Source organism: Alligator mississippiensis, chromosome 2 (genome assembly GCF_030867095.1).
Source record: "Alligator mississippiensis isolate rAllMis1 chromosome 2, rAllMis1, whole genome shotgun sequence".
In the NCBI taxonomy this organism is placed as follows: Eukaryota; Metazoa; Chordata; order Crocodylia; family Alligatoridae; genus Alligator; species Alligator mississippiensis.
The window spans coordinates 40123521-40142604 of record NC_081825.1 but is presented as its reverse complement, the minus strand read 5'-3'; the positions used below and the strand labels follow the sequence as shown (position 1 = coordinate 40142604).

Sequence of the window (19084 nt, the reverse complement as noted above, 5' to 3'; positions counted from 1 at the left end):
TATGACACCAAGGCATGGCAAGTGAAAGAGGCAGGTGGTTTGCCTGGAGACAGGGACAGGGCCATACTAGCACCAGGCCTGGAAGTTGCCCTCATCACAAGGGGATAGTCAGAAAGGAAAACGCAGCTGAGGCTTACCACCTGTTTCAGTCAGATGAATAGCTATTTTATGTTAAAGTTAATAAAAGGTACCACAAGGGAACAGCCCACGGCTTAGTCTACAGGATGGAGTTGCTGCCATCTTCACTGCAGTAGCCAGGTCCCCACATGTAAATGCAGGTCTGCTGATAAAAAGAGTTTTTTATGCTACCAGGTACACCAGCTGCCACAGCTGAAGAAATCTTAATCTGCCTACGGAGCTGCAGCCAAGCTAAGTAGCTTTACTGGCAAGATCTGTCATGTACAGAGTGTTACAACTGCCAACAGAACTTTGCAAGGAGACGAGGAATAAGAGATATGGAGGTGGCCCTGAGTTTTTCTTGGCCCTTTGTATATTTCCTATAAAATAGCAAACAGCTTTTCAAGCTTGCGTACCTGGAAATCAGTATGGTATTTTGTAAAAGTTTGCTTCTGTGACCAGGCAATATATTCCTGCTATTGGAAAAAAAGAATACTAGCAAATACACATGTGCAGTTTCAACAGCCATTTATATTTAAATCAAACTTTACTCCTTACCTCAGGTTGATTTGAAATATTGAGAATGAGCGCCCACAATTCGGCTCTGAGTGCTGTTGGACACCCCTGGCGAACGTACTGTTGAGCTGCAGCACTGTCTTGTTCTGTTAAAACTACAAGAGGACATGCCATGAATTTCTGACAACAATTCATATGCTTCTGTAAAACATTATTTTTTTAAATTTAACCCATGCTTTTTATACACTGAAAATGATAGAGGAAGACAACCACTCTAACCTAGGCTATCTCTCTGCATTTAAAAGACTTGAACACTGCATTTTCCATATGTTGATCTCCATCAACTGATAATGCTAGCCTTTCTGTATAGTTTGAAAATACTGTTAAACACTTTCAGATTAAATAGTTATTGGATCTGACATCTACTTTTTTTTTTTTTTTATCTTTTCTCTTCCCTACTCAAGCAAGTGAAGTAGATTCTTATTGCAAGAAGGCTCATATGCAATTGGTCACCAATAATAAGCTTGGGGCAGTTTGTTATAAAAACAACAACAAAACCACTGAATTATTTTAATTGAACAGAAAATAAAATCAAGAAGACTGTAAAACAGACTGTGCTACTTAGTCAGAACTTACACAGAACTTGTCATACTGACATTAATGTGCAAAGGATTTTACCCAGAGCGTTTTGTACCGTCCAAAGCCACGGCACCTCATGCACCTTACTGTCTATCTCCCTAGGCCACAGCAACCCTCTAACCTAAATCAATGGGTGACTACTTGTTCAGCATATCAGTTACTACTTTCTACCCCTAAGCCACAGTGAATAAGCTGAGTAAGGGAGACTGATTCCAGGTAACTGAAATTCCCTGCTCATCTTTTTAGAAGTCAACCAGAACTCAATTTGAGTGGAAACAGCTGAACTAGCACTGCTGCTATTTACTTGGGGTTATAGGGTGCTGGGGAAGAGATGAGACCGCAGGGTTAGGACTGAGGAGCTGCGTTCACATCCTGGGTCACCCTTTTGCAACACTTAGCTAATGGGACAGCACCTCTAAGAAGGCAGTTCTCATTGGGTATTCATAATCTATGTCACAGGCTAGGTAGTTGATATTAGCAAGCAAGGTAATGAGGGCCCCTTCCTGCTCTGCTTTCACCATAATAAAGGAAGCATTTAAGGCTGAAGTTACATGTTACACTTAAACCATACTAAAATCTGTGGCATGTTAAGCAGTGTTAAAGTTAAAAACTGATGGAAGCAGGTACGCACATTAAGGGTTAATACTGTTCCTTGCCTGTGTGTACAGGTCTTCTCTGCCACTAGAGGGCTTGGCTAGGAGCCAGGGAACCTGGGCTTTATCCCTGCTCAGGGGGAAAGTAAGCTGGGAGTGGTACATCCTGGGATGCTGGAGGACTGCAAATTGCTCATTTTATTTCCATGGAGCAGACTGAAGTTACCCAAACACAAAGTAGCATGGTCCAGAGTTAACCCTTGACTTAAGTGGTGTAGCTTTAAGGTACTCAGAGGGCATTTGGCATAAATTAACAAGCTATAAGATGAGGATCTCCTAAGCTGGTCTGTGAGACAGATCAGGCCACACCAGTGCATAGGGCCAGGCCAGCAGGCATGCAGTACTCACCCCAGACTGACCCCTTATGCTACAAGGGGCACCCACAGCACTGGACCCAGCCCACATACTAGACTGGCTCCACAAGTACATGCAGTATATTGGGTTGGTCCAAGACCCACAGGCCAGATCCAGCCCACAGGCCATGTTTAAGCCTCCTTTAAGATTATTTTTCCCTACTGATAATATGAGAATAGCTACATGCTCATCCAGCAATCCAGAAATATCTACCATGAGAAAAATGGCTAATGAAGAGCCTTTATGACAAGCCATTTTGCTAAACAACCTTTGGATAGCATCACATTCTGCAAAACTCAACCTCAAAATTAGCAACTGTATTGACAAATAACTTGCGTTGCTAGGCCGTCTCAACTTAACCAGACTTTGACTAAATTGTAAATACATTACCAGGCCAAAATGGGCCAGGGTCCACAACAGAATTAAGATTTTTTTTTTTTTATTATTAATCACAGACTCCATACACAGAAGAAAATTAATTGACTCCTGTAAGATCTCTGTGCAATTCATACTGATGATCCAAACAAATACTTTACTAAATTTCTACCACCAAAATCATTACAAGTTTGTTAATAGTATGCAGAACCATAACTAAACCAAAGGATAGGGACTGTCTTTGAAGTGGCTCAGAATCGAATACTCAAAGACTTCTTGGTGACTGAAAAGATGTGAAAAAGAGCAACTTGTTTAAGGCATGCGCATGTGCGTGCGCATGCACATGCACACACTCCCCCCCCCATCAGAAGATGGAGATTAGTCAGCTCAACTACACACACACACACACACACACACACACTATAAATGTAGTTGAGCTACTAATCTCCATCTTCTGATTAGAAGCATATTCCTCTAATCCTTCAATTCTGCACATGCAATTCAAATTTTTCTGGCAAGCTACCATATTATGGTTTTTATATGGTACCATATCAAGGTTTCAACTTTCACAAGTCAGTTTCACAATTGCCTCTCAAAAACAAGCAGATGAATGGCCCAGACTCCTCTTTGTATCAGTTCAAGGCTGTTTTTTGAGTTTGCATCACCTACACCCTCCTGTGAAGACCAAATGAAGGATGTGGATATAGTCCTAAATGACCTGAAGGGAGTTAAATGGTTGGCTCACAAAGTCCATTTTGGTGGGGGGCAGAAATTTGCTGAAGTGAACCCTGAGAAAGGGGAAAAAGAGAGAGATGATACCTTGGCGGGTGGGTTGTACAATCAGCCAGGGACTGGGGACAGACAACAGAGGAAGGAAGATAAAGGAAGGATCTCATAAAAAGAGAGAAGTGAAAAATGCTGCTTTTATTCTACCCAAAAAAGAGAGTCTACCAGCTTCCTGATGGCATTTCTGAAGCCATATCTGACTTGGCATCTACCCATTGAAAATGATGGTCAGGGAGAACAACGATAAAAAATAATGTGCAGATATTGTATCTTTAAGGTCAGACAAGACTACACACTTCTATTCTAAGCAGGTTTGCGCTACAAAAGATTTTTTTCTTAAAATTCAGGATAACTTTTCAACCTACAGATGTAAAGTATAAATACTTCAAAAGAAATACACACAGAATAAAGTGTGAAAATTCTCCATAACGGTACAGTGTAGCCATATTAATCAAATTCGGCAATCATGAATTATCATCAAAAAAAGAATTAGGGTTATATTCTCTTCTGATGCATGGGCATAAATCCCATTAAGATTAATGAGAACTGTGTGTGCACAGAAGGGAGAACAGACTCCTTTGATTTTTAAATAAAATTCAGAAGTAGCATGGGTTAAGTTATTGCCAAAAAGGTATGTGTCTATGTTTCCTATTTTGCTTTTAGTGAACCAGCTATGGAACATTTCATCTGGCATCTACAGATAGATGTCAAACACTAGCTTTTTCTATTCTGTATCTACATTTTCAGCATTACCCATTTGTGTTATCATGGCAGAATTGTTAAAAGTTCTCAGGACTGAATATTTGAGAGAGAGAATTCTTTAAGGTATTCTTAATTCTTCATATTTTACTGTAATTGAGATCAAATTCTTACCTTTTTGCCCAATACGTAAATGCTCATTTTCAAAGAGCTCTAAAAAATAAACAAATGTCAGTGAAAAGTTAAAAAAAAAAAAAAAGGAAAAACAAATATTGCAGCTACTAGTATACATGTATTTTTAATTAACAGATGCCTTCAAAAAATATTTGTAGACCAGTATATACCATAGCACCACTAATTTTTACCATTAATGTTACCAGAATTAAAGCAGCAATATTCTTCGCAATGTAGAGTGAAAGTAGAAATGACAAATGGGCTGTACACTGTAAGCACCTGAACAACTTTGTTTAGATTAGCTTTCCTTTGAAAAAGATCACTATTATTTTACATTTATTCTATCTGTGACTATTTAGAGATTCTTCCTTCAAAATTAATTGTTTTGAGAAAAGAAATTAGAAAACACCCTTTATATATTAAGCTTCTGAAAAGTAACACACGCATAAGGTTTTTTCTATAAATAAAGGCAACTGTCAATCCTCTGATTCAGTGTATGCGTAAGAAGTTTAGTCAGGTGCTTGATGAATCCACTCATGGCTGACAAGCCCAACTGGACAGCAACACAGCTGTTATACATTTCACAGATCCACGTGTCATCTGAGTTGCACTCCAAGTTTACAGCATGCTGCTCTCTTCTTTATCACTTTGCTTCCATCCTCTGGATCAAAGCAGCTTCATGTGCTGCATCCAGTGCCAGATACTCCCTTCAGATTGGAAGGGATTCTACGCGCTCTTCTAAGCTTTATAGATTTACACTAAATGACTTCATACGATTTTTCTACATCTTGGTACAGCCATAAAAGTGAACCCTGCTTTCCTGAGCCATCTTGAGTGTCACTGTACAAAATACTCTTGGGGATATGGTCTCCTCCCATTCTCCTGACATGGTCAAGCCATTGCAACCTCCTCTTCTTGACAGAAGTTTCTAAGAGTGTCAGTTCTGCACACTCCAGCACCTCTGTGTTTGGTATTTTGTCTTCCCACTTTATTTCCAGCATCTTAAGCAGGCATCTCAAGGAGAAGCTGTTCAATCTCTTGAACTGCCTAGTATATATCTACATTTCTAAGCCATAAAGCAGGGATGACAGCATGCAAGACTAGTAGATTTCCATCTTTACCTTAGTTGATAATTTGCTGTTATTCCAAGTGTGTATCTGTAATAGCCCAAAATTCTTAACTTCTCTTCTGATTCTGCCAGGCAGCTCAGCCTGAAGGTCAAGATTCCTGCTGATCATAAAACCCAAGTAACAAAAGCTGCTGACGCTGCCGAGAGATTTATCCTCCGAAGTGATGTCAGGTACTGGTTCTTCCACTACCTGGTGCATGATCACAGTCTTCCTGAGACTAACTGTCAACCTGAAGATCTTGCATGACTAAGAAAAATCTGCCCAAGAGAGTTTGCAAGGGAGATTCACTGTGGGCAACCAAGGCCGGGACATCTGCACACAGAAAGTTTCAGAACCAGCTCTTCCCCCTTAGTTCTCACTCTAAAAGCTTGTAATGTTGAACAAGCTTCCATCTACTCTGGTTTGAAGATAAATGCCATCATTGCTGTCCCTGAATGCATGAAGAAGCAGGAATGAAAAATAGATGTTAAAAGCACAGGGGCTGAAACACATGCACCCATTTCATTCTGTTGATGATGTCAAAGGCATTTGATTCTTTGTTTTCATACATTATAGTTGCCTCCATACCTTGATACAGTGAGCGAATGATGTTCAACAGTTTGGGGGGACAACGCATTTTCTTCAGAACAGTAATAAGGACCTGTCTGTTGACTGTATCAAAGGCCTTCATATTGATGAAAGGTAGGTACAGTGGTATTGGTTTTTCTCTATAGTTCTCTTGCAGTTGCTTGACCAAAATCATCGTATCAATGGTAGAGTGTCCTGAGCAAAAACTGCACTGACTTTCAGGAAAATAATCTTTCACCTAGAGATTGCAGCCTAGAGATCATAATGCGAGTGCCAACTTTTCCAATGATGTTCAACAGGGAAAAGCTTCTACAGTTGTTACAGTCACTTCTATCCCCTTTGTTTTTGTATAATTGTACAAACTGAGTGTCTTTGAAATCTTGCAGTACCACTTCCTCTTTCCAACAGAGCAGTAAAACTTCATGGAGCTTTCAAGGGTGTACTTGGTAGCCGTGTTGGTCTGAGACAAAAAGACATACCAACATGGTATGTTGGTCTCAGACCAACATGGCTACCAAGTACACCCCTGAAACATGGAAGATGCTGAATTTCAGCTGATTTTGGATTTTAAACTTCACTGCAGAACTACAAGGAAGTTTTTTTTACCTCCCTGCCTCCCATCTGACACCTTCAGGGAAGGAATTCTACCTGATCAACACATCAAAGAGCTACTCAACACAGCTCACAAAGACACTCTCCTGGACCCAGAGGGACAGACTTCCATCTTCAGCTCTCTCTGTGCAAAAATGAAGTGTATTTCCTACCTATGGGGACTTTTTACCATCTTGTACCATCTACACTTTTCCCAGAGCCTGACAAAAAGACTTTGATCCCGAAAGCTTGCAGAAAAGGACAATTTTCTTAACATTTTCCATTTGGTCCAATAAAAGGTATCATTTTGGAACCAAGAATTCTAGTTTTTTTATGGAGCTTTCAAAGTACTTCAACAAATTTGTAGATTTCAGCAGGCAAGCAGTCATTGCCGGATGCCTTGTTCCCAGGGATCAATTTAATGGCTTTCTGCAATTCTAGTGTAGACTCATTGTCTAAATCCATCATAACTTAGAACTATGGTGATCCTTTGAGCTCTGTGTGTTTGATTTCAGTCTCCCTGGAATATACAATTCCATAGTGTTCAATCCAACATTCAAGTTGTTTTTGTTTATCAGCAATGACATTTCTGTTTAAGTCTTTCAGCAGAGCTGTTTCCTTCTTGACTGGACCAATTGCTCATTTGATGCTTTTGTACATTCCACAGCTATCACTTGTATCAGCTGCCTTTTTGAACATCACCACAGTTTCAGCCAAAAATCTTGGGTGCACCTCTTGGCTTTTTTTTGCTCTTCTCTTGAGCCTCTCTCAGATTTTCCAGGGTCACGATGCTGGGAGATTTTTTGTAGATGGTTAATGCTGTCCTTTTGTTCTCAACCAGTGGTAGAAGGGTTTCAGAGCACTCTTCAAACCAGACTCCATTTCTCACATTTTTTGCCAAGCATTGTTACAGCAGCATTGTACATGTTAACTTTTAAGCTTTCCCAAGCCTTGGTGGCTGAGTTGTTAGGTAAACTTGCTTTCACAACTTCTTAATTAAATAGTCCGAATCTGTCTTTAGTTTGGCTGAGGTTGATCTGAGGAAGACTGTTAGTTTTGTTATGGTGGATCTTTTTGGCTTTAACTCTGACTTTGCAGCGGACTAAGGCATGGTCAGTGTCAAAGTCAGCATTGTGATAATATCTCATGTGCAGGATTTATTTCAGGTGGTTTCAACTGGTCAGTACAAAATCTAATCGGTGTCAGTGTCCTGATCTTGGATGTTCCCATGATATCTTTCTTGTAAGTTTCCCAGGGAAATAGGTGTTGGTAACACACAGATTTTGACTTGCACAGAGTTGTACCATTCACTGACCATTTTCATTCATATTACCAATTCCATGTTTACCCAGAACACCAAGCCAGTTCTAAAAACTACATCCAACTCTTGCATTGAAGTCACCAAGTATTATAATGGTCTCATTTCTGTGAGTTTTCCTAATCTCTTCAAGTTGTTGATAGAAAACATTCTTGTCTTCATTTCTATCTTGAAGGGTAGGCACAATGACACTAAACAATGAGATGAAGCCATTTTCTGCATGCACTAAGCATCATGAGTCAACCAGATACAGCAATGGGGCTTTCACAGGAAGTTAAGCTGTTTCTAACTGCAAAGGCCACTCCATGCTCTCTCCTTTCTCCTGGTAGCTCACTATGCCAGCATACAGTGCAGTCATTCTCTTAGGTAGAACCTGTATCTGAGAGCCACGTTTCTGATAAGCAGCAATTTCAATTCCAAGTCTAACCAATTCATAGTTTAGCAGTGCCATGTTCCATAAATCAGAGTCCAAACAGAATCCAGGGTTCAGAGTCTGAACGTTCCAACAAGCAAGTCATTTTATTTCACTTTGGCCAGGATAGAATAAGTTGGGGCATGGCTTTTTTGGCCCACCTTTCCTAGGACCTTCCTCAATAAGGCTGCTTGTAAATCTTGGTAGATGCCTCAGGTTCTTTACCCCCATTAAAAAGTCATGTGACCTTCACACAAAGACTTTCAACACATACGCCTAATACGGAGGAGGGGAGGCTGCCCTAAATCTACCATCCCCGCTTCAGACCACTGAGACCGAGTCCAAAGGCCAAACCAAGTCCAGAGGTTCAGTGGACTGTAGCTTCTGCCAGAGAGCAACAGATTAGAGGTGCTGCTGACTGCCCAATGCCTCAGTGAGGATGTAAGGTTTTTCTATAACGCTTTTGCAAAGAGAGAAATTACAAAGATTTCTGGGGCCTTACCCATCTGTCCTGTGGCATCACAGCTTTTGAGTGAACAGCTTACCCACAGCAGGTTTCTGAAGGTTTTTGAGGCACGCAGTTTTGTACTCTAAACTTAATCCTGAAACTATCAGAAATTGATAGGAATTGCAGGTGCTCATCATCATTCGTCTCAATTTCTTCACATCTGATTGTACATTCCACAACGCTATCCATTTTTAATTCAACAGTCTTAGGGTAAGGACAAACACAAATTTTCGCTGCTTTAGAAGGGGAGGAGAGCTGCTACTCTGGACCATGAAGCAGCTGTTATGTTGTAACTGTTATCTGCATGATCATATAGCAAAACAAGTCAGCTAAACTGCTTTAACTCAGACCTTAAATAAAGCAAGGTTAATGTTAGAATGGCTCTCCCTGCACAGGTCTTTTGATAGTGATACAATTAACATATCTGTCTATACCCTTGGACCAGGGGTGTGAAATCCACTTTGCCTCTCTGGGCAGGATTCAGTAAGCAAGGAACCTTGTACGCTGGATCTGGATTTACCTCCAGCAGCTGGACAAGCACTGTCAAAGAGACACAGGGGTTAACACAGCCGTTGGTGTCCCCACCACTGCCAAAACACATCCCCCAAGGGTCTTCATACCCCTGATTTCAGCAGCATGCCTCATCCCCATTCACCCAATTGCCAAATTTCTGGTTCCTCCAGGAGTCTCAAGAGCCTGATTCCACCAACAGGTCCCATTTTTGACATCCCTGCCTTAGCCTATTAGATAACTATTTGTTTCACACTGACATGATTATGTTTATAATGGAAAAATTATAAAAATGGCTTGAGTATTACTCAAGTTTTAGTATTTTTCAGGAAATTCAGGATTTCAGAAAAGCAAATACTTTAATATTCCGTTTTGATCTTAAATTGCTAAAGCACACTAACCGGGCGGTACTTGTGCAGAATCATCAATGCCCAGCTGTCCTGTATTCAAGCCAAGTTCACCAAAATATTCTTTCTGGAAAAAAGTACAACTAAAGAATTAAAACACAGATCACTAACAAGACATAAGAGTGATTCCCTTCTTTAAAGGTTTACTGCAAAAAAAATTAAAAATAAACTAAATGCAACATTTTACCATCCCCAATCCAACTACATCTTTAGATACATAAAAAAAAATATAGTGTTTTTAAAAGAAAGACAAATGTCTTGGAGTAAATCCTAGTCAAACAAAGAAAAACCTTTTAGGTTATACTCCCTGATTCTCAATTTACATCTGAGCTATACTTGGATGTAGTAGAGAATAGTGTCCCTGAAGAGAGGGTTATGAACCTCTAGTTCATTTCTGCCCCCAATCACAGAGGCAAGTTACTCTATAAGCATCAAGTCTCTCAGGGATCTGATGGCAGTGCTCTACTCCAGCTTAATACTGTTCTGGTCAAACATGCCCCTTTCCTTCCTTCTCTGGTACACATTGTGTCCTTCAAATGCCATAACACATCATCCCAGGGGAGGGCTGGGATTTTCGGTAGAGGGCTGCTTACCGAGTTTTGGCAAGCTGTCAAGGGCCACATGGTAGCCCCAGACCCTGACAGGTGCCCCACCCCCTGGTCGCCATCTTGGGACTGGAAGTCCCACCCCTTAACCCCCAACCTTTGCCACCAGAATTCCCTCCCCCTGCCCCCAGGAGTACTCCTTTCAGCAAGTGGTTTTGCCATCTCAGAACCAGAAAAATACCAAATAATATTATTTAAAAAAAAAAAATAAATAAATAAATAAATAAAATCAAACAAACATCTACAACATTCATTGATTTGATTTCAAAAAATATTTTTGCCCTGATTTACATGCATTTGTGTACTGCACATAGAGGTGATTGCACAATAGCTTAAAATGAAGTCTTACTCTTGTATACTGTGGGGGGGTGGGGGGTGAGTGCAGGTTTGTGGGGAACTGGGCATGTGGGGGTGTGGGAACATGTGGGTATATGTTTGGATATGTGGGGTGTGGGTGGGTATGAGGTTTGTGGGAGGTTGTGTGTGAGGGGAGAGTGGCTAGGGTGTGTGAGGGGGTCTGGGACATGTGTATGATGGGGTGTGTGTGTGGAATTCACCCTATGAATACACACACACACACACACGCACGCACCTCCCACTCCTGGCCCCAGGGTACCAGCGCAGGCCCCATGTTCCTGCAGTTTAGCAATGCAACCAGGGGCCACATGGTGCTGGTGGCCAGCGGCCATGCAGAGAAGCAGTGAAAGCCATGGCAGGGAAAGGCTTCCAGTTGGGGGGTCGGGAGTGAGAGGGGGTTAGGGGTGGGGCAGGGCTGGGCTGGGCTGGGCTGGCCTTGTTGCTGGCTCCTGCCAGCTCCCACTGAGTCCTACTGCCCCTGGCTACTGTCATCTTTGACAGGCAGCCAGAAGCAGATAAATATTAATTTTCTAAATGTTTTTATCCAAGCTGGATAGAATGCCCTGGCAAGCCGGATTTGGCCCGCAGGCCATATTTCCCCTGCCCCTGCATTATCCTCTACCTCAGGAGTGGGCAAAATGGCAGATCTGACCAGAATGCTGGAGACCCCAGTAGCAGCAGCACCATGACAATGTGGGGCCAGGGTTTCCATGGAGACCGGCCCCAGCAGCAGGGAGGAAGCAGGGAGCTGCTCCAGGGCTGGGCCTGGGATCTTGCAGTGGTGACAGCTTGGTCTAGAGCTGGGGCAGAACTGCAATCTGCTGCCTGCACACCCCTGCCAGGGGCATGCAGGCAGCGGATTGCAGCTCTGCCCTGGCTCTGGACCACACTGGCACTGTCACAAGATCCCAGACCTGGACCAGCTACCCACCCCTGCTACATGCCCTGCCAGCATTGCTGAGGCCAGTCTCCATGGAAACCCAGGCCCCACACTGTTAGAGAGCCACCACTCCTTGGGTCTACATGAAAGTTGGCTGCAGTGACACAGCCAGGGGCTGCTGGGAAATGGAGTCCATCACGGGCTGGACTTTGCCCACCCCTGGCTCTACCACCTTGTGTAGACATGGTAGCAGTTTTCTACTACACACGGAAAATTCTCTACTGGCCATATTTGGGGTCTGCAATGATATTTTTCACCCTGAATACTTGCGTAGCCCAAACGGGCATCAGAAAATTTGGTTCAAAGTCATCACCACAAAGTGATACCTACTTACAGCACCTCCCAGTATAAAGGGAAAGGGACATCCATTGAAGGAGAGTCTTTGTTTCTTTTAAACACAATGTGTTATAAATGCTTGGAAGCAATTAGTACAAGCCTTAATTGAGACTAAGACATAAATAAGATCCAAAAAGGATAAATTATTCATGTATATAATCTAAATATTCTCTATATTATTAAGGAAGTTGCATTTGAAAAAAAAAAATACCAACATCTCCAAACATAAACATATCACCAATTGTGCTGGACAGACAAAAATTTCCCTTATAGGCAAAATATTCAATTTTTAATCAGGACTTCTTTTTAATTAACTAATTCCTTTCATAAGTCTTTTTCAGATCCAGTATTCTATTTACCAAGCTATTTCTTTATTCATCTTTATGTTAAAAATATATTACTTTATTATGATTCCTTCCTATTGTCTATTAGCTTATTGATTAGTCAGTTTAAGAAACTTATTTTATAAAATTGGTACTTACCAGTTCAGGAATATCTTTAACTTTCAAAGGTACTTGAATTAGACCTAGGTGATTTCTAGAACTAGGTTGATCCCCATTTTCATAATTTGGATTGCGGAGGTTCATCAGCACCTTTAAAAATATGAAATTCCTTGTATATGATACCTAAATTTACAACGTGACTAAGATAACATCACAAACTGTCCATTAGGTATAAAAGCATCAATGACTGTAGTTGCCAGATGTACATTTACATTTTCAGAATTATTTCTGATAACTTTGTGAAGGTAGTTACAAAAATCATAAAACATCTTGAGTTTCAGAAAACCTTTCACTTTGAGTCTCTAGGCCCAAAATTTAGGCAATAGACATCACAAATCATTTTTGCAAATTTAGGTCATACTATATGCACCGATTAACCCTAAGTTCCCTCTCATAAACTACATGAAAGCCAACAGCACCCTTTTTAGTGCTCTGAATTCAATGTTGAAAGTACAACGTTGAAATTTGTATTTTTATACCTAGGGTTGCATAAATTCCAAAACTGCACTGCTAACACATCTGCCACTTGCCAAAAAACTATGCCACAGTGCCTGTATTTTCTTACATACCACACACCCCCAGTAAGACGTGCACCTTGTTTTTGAAAGACAATGCAAAGAAAAATATAAGATTTTTCCCAAAGTCATGACGTAGAGATTTTTTTTTTTTTCCCATGGGGAGGTTTGTTGCCCAAAAACTGCCAGCCTCTCTCAGCAAGCAAGCTGAGAACAACTGTGGAAGGGTTAGCAGTGGACTCTACCCCTCCTCCTTGCTTGTTGAGAAAGAAGCTGACAGCCATTTTGTAACAGTGTCTTCATGCTTCTAATCCAGAAAAAAACCCAATCAGCTTGAGACCTGTAACTTCATTTTGGAGAGCTGATTTCTAGAAAAAAAGGTGTGTGTTTTGTGAATAAACACAGTACCTTTCCTTTCAATTAAAAATAAAATAATTTAAAAAAAAAACTCCCCACAAAAAACCCTCTACACACATTTATAGACCTTATAGCCGTGATTCTAATACTGAAAATAAAAACAAGAGCAAACCAGAAAGCATTAGAACCATAGCTTTAGGAACAATTTTATACATCCCTTGTATTTTTGAATGGCCATAGATTTTGGTATTTTAATGGCCAACTGTCAAGGAGCCCTTGGATCTTACCAAGATCTTTCATGAATTCACTTGACTTGAAAAAAAACATATATGAATTTTAAAAAGACAAATAAATAAGGTTCAAGTCCTAGGGAGATTTCTTCAAAACTTCCCAACATCCACATAATTTAAGCAAATAACATAAATATATGTGAACAGTTCTTGACTCCCATGGGACTAGTCACTTTGCCAGACTCTAAGTTAAAATGTTTAGCATGGGAAATGACAAAGACCGTGGGAAATGGGAGACACAAGAGAACAAGAGAAGCCAAGAAGAAAGTAAACACAATTTCAGTGCTTATTTTATAAGGTTAAAATGCAAGTCAGATTTACTTGGTCTAAACTGCATATAAATAGTATGTTTATAGTGTAATACTTTGAACAATTATGGCATCTAGAATCATTAAAATTTAAAAAAAAATACAGTTTGTATAATCAGTTATATGAACAAGAGAAGCTGGGTTGTGTGTTTAATTAATCTCATATATACAAATTAGAATACTTCACTTTTAATTTCACAGCATGCAGTTATGATTTGAAAACCTAAAATAGTTCCCATCCATTCAAGGAAAAGTTACATATCTTACATATGACTATAAAATGACTTCTTTTCAATAAATTCATATTGAATGAGGTCAAAATACTGAATTTACTAATTGTAATTTATGTGTCATTAGACTTGTCATTTGGAATTAGACTAGACTAATTCTACAGTCCTGCACTGTCAAAAGATGAAGCAAGCCTTTCTAGAACCAAAAGACAGAGTATTACACAGAAACTGTTTTTTTGTTATATCATTAACAAATCACCAGCAATTTGCATTTCACAACAGACTGCGGATTATACCTGGAGTTCCATTTTTGGTTACACTAAGGCATTCAATATTGTGAACCATTCAAAACAACAACAAAACCCTGGCCTCAAAGACTCAGTAGTACTGTATTTTTATTTTTACTTTCAGTTTTGTTGTTTTAGTCATATAAAAAGGGCTTAAATATTTCCAGCCATTAGGGGATAACCTGTGTTCCTTTTTTGGCTCTATATAAATTTCTTTATTATAACTTGGAGACACCTGAAATTACATCTCACCCTAGACAGCATCCAATCCTTGATTAGTAAAAGCTAACATCACATTTTGAGCTGACATTTTTCTAAACATAGAACTCTTTTTGTTCAAAAGGAACTTTATAGACTTCAAAGGTTAGGAACATTCAATAAATAACAGGAGGTTAAATTTAATACATTTAAAAGTTTATTCTTACCAGTTCATTAGTTTAGACATTTACTTAAGGATTTGGGAAATTTATCCAAAAGGGACTATCTATTCTTTTAAAGAAAGTTCTTTATGTCATCCCTTAATAGTCAACAATTTCTGCTAAGCCAGGATACAGACAAATGCACCTTTTAACCACCTTAAAATGGGAGGGGAAGCTACAGCTTGGGAATGAACATCAGTTGTATCAAACTGTTCTGTCTGCACAGTTCTGTAGTTATATATAAATTGGCTAAAACACCCTAACATTGACCTTGAACGTAACAGGGTTCAAGCTGTAGCTGTACTACAGCTTGCATTACAACATCTTATTCTACTATCTTTTGATAGCAATACATTTGATACAGCTATCTATAGTAGGAGCTGGCAACATATAGCTCACAACCTGGATCCAGCCCATGGAGCTGAAGGGCTTTGCCAGGGTCAGGCAGTGAGGATCTGTGCTGGGGCTGGATAGCTTCCAGTTGCGCCCATGCTGCTACCACTTCTTCCCTCCCAGTTTTGGTCCAATGCAGGCTGGGTTGTTTCAGCCGTGTAGCAGCGCCGGAGAGTTTTGCCTGTACCCGGGCTGAAGACAAACTGCTAGGAGCTGTGCCAGCACTGCCAACACTTCCCCTGACTCCCATTCCTCATCATGGGATTAGCTTCTAGCCTGTGGGGAGCTGCACCAGGGCCAGGGAGCTTTGAGCAGTGCTGGTCAACTGGTGTGTGTATGCAGGAGCAGGGAGAAGCAGTGGCAACCCCCCATGAGAGACAGGGAACCAGGGGCTGAGAGAAACAGTAGTGGTGGAGGCACAGCTCTGATGCCTATCCCCAAAATAAGCATAGGGAAAGCTCCCCATTGCTGATGCACCAATGCCAGCCAAGCCCACCAGAGCTGGACTGTTCTAGTATGAAGCTTGTAAAAGGTTGATGAACCCTGGTCTACACTCTTGCTTTATCCTTTTTCAAAAAACCTTAATTTGCGTTTGTGACGGGATGGGCCCTGCAGTGGCCATGGTGCTACCTAGGGGCCACCCTAATCTTGCCTGCACTCCTGGTAGTCTGTATAACTTACCCAATTTATCTTCCCTGCCATACCTTGATGCTCTTTTGATATTGATTGGGAAGCTGCCCGAGTCCCGAGTGCTCTCCAGTGTCTAACCAACCAAACTGACCTCTCGTGGCCTCTATGCCCTCTGCCCACTAATCAAAACTCCACAGTGCTCTGCGGTTGTTTCTTGTGCCCCGACAGATCTACCAGTGGTGTCCAGCTGGCACTACTTGGAGCCACCGGTCACCCCCTGTGGCTCTACTGGACCTAATTAAGCCTTAGAGTTCTTAATCATGACCTCTAACCTCTCCCATAGATTCATAGATGTTAGGGTCGGAAGGGACCTCAATAGATCATCGAGTCCGACCCCCTGCATAAGCAGGAAAGAGTGCTGGGTCTAGATGATCCCAGCTAGATACTCATCTAACCTCCTCTTGAAGACCCCCAGGGTAGGGGAGAGCACCACCTCCCTTGGGAGCCCGTTCCAGACCTTGGTCACTCTAACTGTGAAGAAGTTCTTCCTAATGTCCAATCTAAATCTGATCTCTGCTAGCTTGTGGCCATTGTTTCTTGTAACCCCCGGGGGCGCCTTGGTGAATAAATACTCACCAATTCCCTTCTGTGCCCCCGTGATGAACTTAAAGGCAGCCACAAGGTCGCCTCTCAACCTTCTCTTGCGGAGGCTGAAAAGGTCCAGTTTCTCTAGTCTCTCCTCATAGGGCTTGGTCTGCAGGCCCTTGACCATACGAGTTGCCCTTCTCTGGACCCTCTCCAGGTTATCCGCATCCTTCTTGAAGTGTGGCGTCCAGAATTGCACGCAGTACTCCAACTGCGGTCTGACCAGCGCCCTATAGAGGGGAAGTATCACCTCCCTGGACCTATTCGTCATGCATCTGTTGATGCACGATAAAGTGCCATTGGCTTTTCTGATGGCTTCGTCACACTGCCGGCTCATGTTCATCTTGAAGTCCACTAGGACTCCAAGATCCCTTTCCCATAGTCACATCTATGTCTCTTTCCCAACCTGTACAGGCTTCAGCCCCCTTGGCCTTAGCCCACTGGTTGCTCTGGCTGTATACTTCTAGTCTAGGCCCACTTCCTCTGGTCCAGCTTCTGAGTCTCAACCTCTCCTCTGCTGTGCCTCTCAGAGCACAGGCTCCGGCCCTCTTGGCTCAGCCTGCCCCATCTCTCACTCTTGGGGCACAGGCTCTGGCCCTCTCAGCTCTACCCTGCCCCTGTCTCGCTCACACTCTCCCTCACCCTTTTCAGGGCTTCAAACCCTGGGCATCCCAGGTAACTTGGTACATGGCTTCCAATCCTCCCCTAAAGTCATAACTTGGTTCTCTATTTTAAAATTAAAACAGAAATAAAAACCATCATTTCAAACTAAAAGACTCAAAGCCCTCCTGGGGGTCACCATACAGCTACCAATGACCTGTCCCCACTCACTGGCTCTCTTAGCCCTTGGGAGTATCTGACCTGGCCAGCAGCTTCTGCTCCTTGCTGGTCAAGGCTGCCAGGAGCTCTTCTGACAAAGTTCAGGGCTGGCAGAGTTCAGGGAAGTACTGCCCTCTGCCTCAGGAATCCAGACTTGTATCCCTTGGACAACACCTATCAGTCAGGTGTTTCCCTGAGCAGCCACAGGTGTATCCCCTTGACTTAATGAGCAGTTTACTGCTGTTTCTCAGGCTAAGCTGCAGCTATTCCCCTTCTCCCTACCTGGGGCTCTGCCCTACTGTTATATTGCTAGGCAGCTAGCTACACAGTAAGTGCTTACAGCAGGGGTGAGCAAGATGCATCCCACAGCCCAGATCCAACCCACGGAGGGACTCTGTCCAGCCTGCAGCAGGTCCCTCAGTTCTGCTTGGCCCAGCCACTGTCCAGCCCACAGCATGTCCCACCACTCCCTGGGCACACAGCAGGGCTGGGGTGGCTCTGCAGCTGGACTGCCTTTCTAGGCAGCCCAAGCACTAGTGGCTCCTTCTAGCTGACACTGCCTCCAGCCCTGTGGTACTGGCAGGGAACCACAAATGCAACTCCAAACCTGCCCCACCCCGCACCTACTCCAGACTTGCCCTCCTACACTGAAGAGCAGAGGTGGCATGGGAGAAAAGCAGCCCCTCCCCTTTGTCACTGCCAAGCCCTTCTTGCAGCAGCCACCTGAAGCCTGGGCTCCCCTGCAGCTCCTCTGCACTGCCACCGCTGCCCCACTAGGTGGCCCGGAGGTGGTGGTAATGGCAGTGGAGAGGAGCTGCAGGGAAGGCCAGGCACAGGCTCTGGGCAGCTGTAGCAAGAACAGCCTGGCTGTGGTAAGGGAGGAGGGGCCACTTTTCCCCCATGCCCAGCAGCAGCTTCTGCCTGGCTACTGCCACTGCTCAGTGTAGGCAGGTGGTCTGGAGCAGGCGCAGGACAAGCCAGACTGGAGATATGTGCACAAGTTCCGGCTGGTCCTCTCCGGTCGAGGTAAGTCTGAAGTGGGTGTGCGCCACGGTCAGGGCTGGGGCACTGCGCTGTTTGTTGGTGGTGGTGGGGAGAAGCTGCAGGGTGCATGGGCTCCGGGCTATTGCAGGAGGAAGGGGGTACTGACCGGCCTGTGACAGCTCCTCAGAACTGCCTATGCGGTCCATGGGTCCAAATAATTGCCCACACCTGGCTTACCCCTGGCTTCTCCTGCAGCTATCCAAAGTTCAGCTGCCTTCAACCACCTGGACAGGCAATTATTTGCACCTGCAGGCCACGCAGATAGTTCTGGGGAGCAAGTTTCTCTCCTAAAGTAACAGAAGCCTCTAGCTCCCTGTTACAGTGTTTCAATCAGTTGAAGACTTGCCATTCATACTTCCTACTTCACATAACTGGCGATAATGAATACAATGAATAGTCGGTTAATTGTTGCATGAGCGCTTACCTCAAGAAAATCTTTAGGTGCGTATACTGGTCGGAAAAGACTTAGATCTGAAATTAACAAGATGACAATTTAAATTAAAATTGTTTAAAGTTTGACTATACATATTACTTTTTTCCAATTATGATGTAATGCAGGGGTGGGCAAAATGTGGCCCGCGGGCCAGATGCAGCCTGCCAAGCCATTATATCTGACCCATGGGGCCCCTAAAAAATTTAGAAAATTAATA

At 42.7% G+C, this 19084-nt stretch overlaps 1 protein-coding gene across 2 annotated transcripts in view; it reads right to left on the bottom strand.

Moving 5' to 3' along the window:
• Nucleotides 1-19084, bottom strand: part of TBC1D19 (TBC1 domain family member 19) — a 107865-nt gene that overhangs the window by 48529 nt on the left and 40252 nt on the right. For both annotated transcript variants that reach the window (XM_006260437.4, XM_059721618.1), the window contains exons 7-11: nucleotides 18859-18905; nucleotides 12477-12587; nucleotides 9751-9823; nucleotides 4314-4352; nucleotides 676-788 (exon numbers count right to left, since the gene is read on the bottom strand). In XM_006260437.4, coding sequence (XP_006260499.1) covers nucleotides 676-788; nucleotides 4314-4352; nucleotides 9751-9823; nucleotides 12477-12587; nucleotides 18859-18905 — 383 coding nt within the window. The remainder of the gene's footprint in view (nucleotides 1-675; nucleotides 789-4313; nucleotides 4353-9750; nucleotides 9824-12476; nucleotides 12588-18858; nucleotides 18906-19084) is intronic.